This window comes from Mustela nigripes, chromosome 12 (genome assembly GCF_022355385.1).
Source record: "Mustela nigripes isolate SB6536 chromosome 12, MUSNIG.SB6536, whole genome shotgun sequence".
NCBI classification, from domain to species: Eukaryota; Metazoa; Chordata; class Mammalia; order Carnivora; family Mustelidae; genus Mustela; species Mustela nigripes.
In genome coordinates, this window is record NC_081568.1 from 151,191,931 (window position 1) to 151,199,162 (window position 7,232).

Below are 7,232 nucleotides of genomic sequence, written 5' to 3' on the forward strand. Positions count from 1 at the left end.
TATATATCAAATAAAATCAAACCATACTGGTGTACTAAAAGTTTCCTACTACCAAAACAGCATTGTTTTTAAGTTATAAACCCTCCACTTGTCAAACAAGTGATAGAAAGTGCCCTCCAATATATTTTTTTAATTTCTTTACAGCATAACAGAAATTATTGATTTGACAGACAATGATCACAAGTAGGCAGAGAGGCATGCAGACAGAGAGGGGGAAGCAGGCTCCCTACTGAGCAAAGAGCCTGATGCGGGGCTCAATCTCAGGACCCTGGGATCATGACCTGAGCCAAAGGCAGAGGCTTAACCCACTGAGCCACACAGACACCCCTGATTATGTGGACTACTACCAAACATACAAATGCAATTAAAATAAATGAGTTAGCATGGCTGAGAAGATCAGTGTTACATAATTAGTTAATTATAATTAAATTAAAATATATAATATACAACTACATAAATAATTTTAAGCCCCATATTTCCTTAAACACTTAGACATACAGTTAAATTTTAAATTTTAAGAAGAGAACTGAATATTATATGAGCATATTTGTTCACAGAAACTATCAAAACCATATGTATATATACATCTATATATATGTTTTATTTATATTTTACAGTCTATTTTAATTTTATGAACTATAGTCTGTGTGGAAAAGAAATATTATCTTCATACATAAAATATTATAATTTGGAAGTTATAGAATCATTCCTACATTTATTTCTTACCAGTAGGAACATTCTCATCAGAACACAAGACACACCATCCATTCGTTCACTGAATAATTATTTGGACAAGTATGCTATGTATGTGCTACTTGCTAACAGCTTTAGAATTGTATATCATGTGAAATGCACAGCTTCCACTTTGTGTTATATAGGATTTAGTTGGTGCATAGAATTGTATACATTTAGATAATATGAAGCAAGATAATGTTAATGCCCAAGTAGGTGTGGGAAACACATAATCAACATTCACTGAATTAGAAATCCCAAACACCAATGAAAGATCAACAACTGTTTTACTGAAAATGCAAATTTTTAAAATCCTCCTTCATGACTCAGAAATCTGCCTCTTTATAAAGAACTGAGGATATTTCAAGAAACATGAATACAGGAGATGTTTTTCACAGTTTTAATAAATTAAGTCATATCATAACAACATTATTTACCAACCACACATCAACATTTTTCCAAGAATTACTTAGTCCAACTGATATTTGTTTCTTTCATTTCTTCCAGGAAGTCCCTTGTGGAGAGAGGAGATGGACATTTACAATCTTACCACTGTGACTCAGTTTATCCTCATAGGGCTCTCTGACCTCCCTGAGGTGCGCTACCCTCTCTTTGTGGTCTTTGCCATTATCTATCAGGTCACCTTGGTAGGAAATGGGACCATTCTCCTGGCCATTGGGACTGGGAAAAGGCTACATACACCCATGTATTACTTTTTGGTAAATTTGTCCCTCCTAGACATATTCTGCCCATCAGCTACTGTCCCCAAGATGTTACAGAACCTCCTGACTGAGCAACAAAGCATTTCCTTCCTTGGATGTGCTTTACAACTTTATTTCCTGGTGGCTTTGGCAGGGACTGAAGTCTTCCTTCTTGCTGTCATGGCTTATGACCGATATGTGGCCATCTGCTTCCCTCTCCGTTACATGCTCATTATGACCAAGGTTCGTTGTGTCCAGCTGACAGCTGGAACCTGGGCAGCAGGGTTTCTCAATTCCCTCCTCCATACAGTGTCCACATTCCGCCTGTCTTTCTGCAAGTCCAACCGAGTTAACCAATACTATTGTGACATCCCACCTGTGATGGTCCTCTCATGCTCATCTACTTATATAGCTGAAATGCTTGTTTTAGTGGTAGGAGGTATACTGGGGATAAGTGCCTTCCTGATCACCTTTATCTCTTATATCTACATTATATCTACCATACTAAAGATCCAGTCAGTGGAAGGGAAGCACAAAGCCTTCTCCACATGTGCTTCCCACCTCATAGTGGTCTGTCTCTTCTATGGAACAGCAATATTTACCTACATTCGCCCTTCCTCCAGTCAGCACTCTTCAGCCAGAGACAGACTCATCTCCATGCTCTATGGGGTTATTACCCCAATGTTAAACCCGATGATCTACAGCCTGAAAAACATGGAGGTTAGAGAAGCACTCAGAAGTCTTCTATGTCACAGACAGTGTTTAAATCAATTATAATATTAAGCAGAATATATTGATGCTCACTTTAGAATAAATTAAAGGAATAATTTATAGAATAATTTTCAGTTGATTTATAGAACACGTATTTGTGTACTCATAAAAATTTGTGAACCCACATACATATAACTAGTTATATGTAGGCATAATTATATATATGTAAACATATACATATACACACATAACTACATATATATATATACACACATATAATTTTATATATATGTACATACACACACACACACACACACACACATATATATATATATATATATATATATATATATATATATCTGTTTGGGATACATATGTCTGTTTTTGGATGATAAATATTAAGATCCCAGTGGATAGAGATAAAGATAAACAGATAGGTATAACTAGTTATATGTATGTATACCTACATATATGTACTTTAAAGCTAGTTATATGTAGTTCAAAACTGAGAGCATCATCTTCTAATATACTTATACACACACACAAACATAACCTATCAACTACTTTGCATTTTTGTTATAAATTTTTTTCTAGCTATGCAGACTAAAATCCATGAAACCAGACTCAACTTTACCTTGATGCCCAGCCTGTCCATTCAATGAGACTAGAAAACAGCTGTTTCTGACTGCAGATAGCTCACACTTCACAATCCATTCCCTTATTTCCATAATATCTAGAAATAAGAATGTTGCTGTATTATTGCTTATGTAACACACTCTTTTAACTCTGAAATCCTCTATAATTCTCTCCACAGTGTTCTCAACCCTGAACATCCCAATTTCAAAATTAGTCCCCAGTCAGACACTTCTAATATATTATTATTCTCTGCAGTTCTGAATCTATTTTTAATCTCTAGCATTCAATGTTCTTTTTTCTTTCTCTTATGTGCTTTATGCTGATAAGTTAAGTGATCATATCACCAGTGAAGTGTTCTTACATTATTCATAAATATATTTTTATTTCCTCCTCTATACTGTTATTGAGCTCTTAGTCATTTTCAAAGTTTACCAAATGACAGCTTTTTCATACATACTTGTGCTGCATGAGTTAGAAAAAACACTTTTACATGCCATATTTGGTAATAACTGTATCTTCCAAAACTCAGTAAAGCACTAATATGTATCTTATACAATATCATAGGACTATTTATAATAGTGGCCCATCAACTATCTTTTATTTAATTATAAATTGAGTAGGAATATTTACATGGACTTTAAGAAGGAAATTAAACAATATTACTAATTTACAACTATAAATTTAGGAAGTGTTTTCCTTTTGGGGCACCTAGGTGGCTCAGTTAGTTAAGCATCTGACTTGGGCTCAGGTCATGATCTCAGGGTCCTGAAGTTGAGTTCCACAATGTATCCCTACTCTGAAGGAAGTCTGCTCCTCCCTCTCCATCTCCCTTCCACTCCCCCTGCTTGTGCACCCTCTCTCTTTCTTTCTCTCTGTATCAAATAAAAAATAAAATCTTTCAAAAGGAAATAGTCCACAACACAAAGAGACAACTCATGGAATGGGAGAAGATATTTGCAAATGACACTACAAAGAGCTGATGTCAAGGATCTATAGAGAACTCCTCAAACTCAACACTCACAAAACAGATAATCACATCAAAAATGGGCAGAAGATGATAAATAGACACTTCTCCAAAGAAGATACACAAATGCCTAACAGACTCATCCAAAAGTGTTCATCATCATTAGCTATCATGGAAATTCAAGCCAAAACCACATTGAATTGCCATCTTACACTAGTTAGAAGGGTCAAAATAAACTAGAGAAGAAACAACAAACGTTGGAGAGGATATGGAGAAATGGGAACCCTCTTACACTGTTGGTGGGAATGCAAGTTGGTGCAGCCACTTTAGAAAACACTGTGGAGATTCCCTAAGAAATTAAAAATAGAGGTACCCTATGACCTTGCAATTGCACTACTGATTATTTACCCCAAAGATAAAGATGCAGTGAAAAGAAGAGCCATATGTACCCCAAAGTCCATAGCAGCAATGGGCACAGTAACCAAACTGTGGAAAGAACCAAGATGCTCATCAACAGAATAATGGATAAAGGAAGATATGGTTCATATATACAATGTAATCTTATGCCTTCATCAGAAAGGATGAATATCTAACTTTTGTATCAACATGGATGGGACAGGAGGAGATTATTCTGAGTGAAATAAATCAAGCAGAGAAAGTCAATTATATGGTTTCACTCACTTGTGGAGTATAAACAATAACACAGAGGATATTAGGAGAAGGAAAGGAAAAGTGAATTGGGGGAAATCTGAGGGGGGGAAAAAAGTCATGAGAGACTATGGACTCTGAGAAACAAACTGAGGGTTTTGGAGGGGAGGGCAGTGGGTGGGTTGGGTGAGCCTGGTGGTGGGTATTATGGAGGGCATGTTTTGCATGGAGCACTGAGTGTGGTGCATAAAAAATGAATTCTGGAGCACTGAAAAGAAATAAACTTAAATTTTAAAAAAAGTAAAATAGAAAAAAGGAAAGAAAATGAAAGAGCTCAGTTTTTATAAATTCCTACAGCCAGTAGGCCTTAATGACTGGAGTTTTAAAGATTAGTGGGTTTGGATGAAATAGAACATTGGTTCTGCTCTTGGAGAGAAGGCAGGCAAACTACACAGACATAGGACATGGAAATAGCATTCTGAAGAGCACCTGAGGCACACAATGGAGATTTGATAATTTCAGATCTTGTCCCAGAGACAGCATTCATTGAGAGACCATAGAACAAAGGAAATCACCTCTACCATTTCCCTCTCTTTCTCCCTCAGCATAAGCACAGGGACATATTCTAGAACCAGTTCAGTGCTGACATTTGCTACCTAAAATGCTCATACCAAGCCTCCCCCCCACACTCCTTCATACCTTGGTGTAACTCTCCCTCCCAGTCACATTTGCCTCAGTCCCAGCACACAATGTCTCCTTCCCCAGAGACACAATCCAATCTCCTGCTCATACTACACCCTATTCAAAAGTTTTGTGGAGTCTTGGTTATGGTGGTGATGATGACAGGTCTCATTTCACAAATATACCTGAGCACATCTAGTTACAATGCCCCACATTCAGACCCAGGACCAAAAATTGCTCTCAGCAGGCAAAGAGAACCTCTGCAGGTTCTAAAATGTAAAACAGCCAGAAGACAATATCAGAGCATATGCAAGACAGATTGGAGACACTCTGGGAAGGGCCAGGACCTGGGGAACAGGGAGCACTGCAAATCAGGATGTTAGAAGATCTTTACTACATAAGGCCATTACCCTCAAGAAGGGGAGACATAGCCAACTTTCCAAAAACATGGAAAGAGCCACAGAGGCTGAGACAAAATGAGAAGACAGAAATTTATCCCAAATAAAAGAACAGAAACAGACCATGACTAGAGATCAAAGCAAAACAGACACAAGTAACATGATAGAGAATTTAAATTGATGATCAGGAGGACACACAATTGAATGGAGGAAAAAGAGGATGATATAAGTTAGTCCCTTACCACAGAGATAAGGAATAACATAGCAGAGATAAAGGGCACAATAAATGAAATAAGAAATACACTTGATTGAACAATGAGTGGGATGGAAGAAGCAGAGGAATGAATTAGTAACCTAGAATACAGAGTAATGAAAAGTAATCAAGCTGCACAAAAGAAAAAAAATTATTACACAAAATGATAATAGATTTAGGGAAGTCAGGACTGTCCAAATAACAGTAATACTATATGGAACCTATAGGTGGCTCAGGTAGTTAATTGTCTGTTCATTTTGCCTATGGTCATGATCTCAGAATTGTGGTATCTAGCCCCATTCCAGGCACTGTGCTCAGCATAGAGTCTGCTTATTCTTCTCCCTCCCCATGCTGTGCCCTCTCTATATAAAATGCATACATACATACATGTAACACTTAAGAAGCATTCATATTATAGGAATTTTAGAAGAAGAAGAAGAGAGAAAAGAGGCAGAGCATATTTGGACAAATAATAGCTGAAACCTTCCCTAATCTGTGGAAGGAAACAGTTATCTAAATCCAGGAGGCCCGCAGAATTCCCATAAAAATCAACAAAAGTAGATCCACACCAACACATATTGTGATTATGTGTACAAAATATAGTGATAAAAGAAAAAAAGTGTAAATGCAGTCAGACAAAAGAAGGCAGCAACTCATAAGGGAAAACCCATAAGAATAGTAAGAGATTTTTCAAAAGAAAATTTTCAGAGTAGCAGGGAGTACCATTATATATGCAAAGTGCTGAATGGGAAGAATCTATAACCAAGATTATTCTATTCAGCAAGGCTATCATTTAGAATAGGAGAGACAAATTTTCCCAGAAAAACAAAAATCTCAAGCAAAAATATCTTTCTCTACATTTCATTCACATATATATGTGTAAAGATATCTCCACATTTTAAAGATATATACCTTTATATATATAAATATTTAAAAATATAAATTATAAAGTATACATATAAATAAAAATTATAAATATATAAATATAAATTATAATGATTAGAACACAAATAAATGATATAGAAACAAAACAAACAAAAAACAATAGAATAGATCAAAGAAACCAGGAGATGTTTTTAAAAAAAAAAAATAATAAAATTGATAAACCCCAGCCATATTTCTCAAAAATAAATAAGAAAGTACCCAAGTAAATATAATCAAACATGAAAAAAGAGAAATAATCCACACCACAGAAATACAAACAGTTATAGGAGTATATTATGAAAATATATATGAATATATGTCAATAAATTGGAGAATCTGGAAAAAATGTATAAATTCCTAGAAACATATAAACTAACAAAATTGAAACAGGAAGAAATAGAAAACTTGATCAGAACCGTCGCTCTCGGCCCGCAAGAACGACCCGCAGATGAGGTGAGTGGCAAGCTTCTTTATTACTTCTCTAATGGCGACCCCCGAACCAAGCATATACAGCAGTATACATTCACGTGTGTACGCCCCCCTTCCTGCCCAATCAGAATGCCGTGCATGCAGTGCCCTCGTGC

At 36.0% G+C, this 7,232-nt stretch overlaps 1 protein-coding gene across 1 annotated transcript; it reads left to right on the forward strand.

Moving 5' to 3' along the window:
- The first annotated feature begins 1,131 nt into the window (after positions 1-1,131).
- On the forward strand, positions 1,132-2,210 carry LOC132027652 (olfactory receptor 5V1-like). Its single transcript, XM_059416417.1, has one exon. It carries the CDS (start codon positions 1,263-1,265, stop codon positions 2,208-2,210), a length of 948 nt encoding a protein of 315 aa, XP_059272400.1. The 5' UTR covers positions 1,132-1,262.
- The last annotated feature ends 5,022 nt before the right edge of the window (positions 2,211-7,232 follow it).

What these genes read in the sequence shown, in the direction of transcription:
- LOC132027652 (XM_059416417.1), top strand. Translation starts at nt 1,263, where the DNA reads ATGGACATTTACAATCTTACCACTGTGACTCAGTTTATCCTCATAGGG.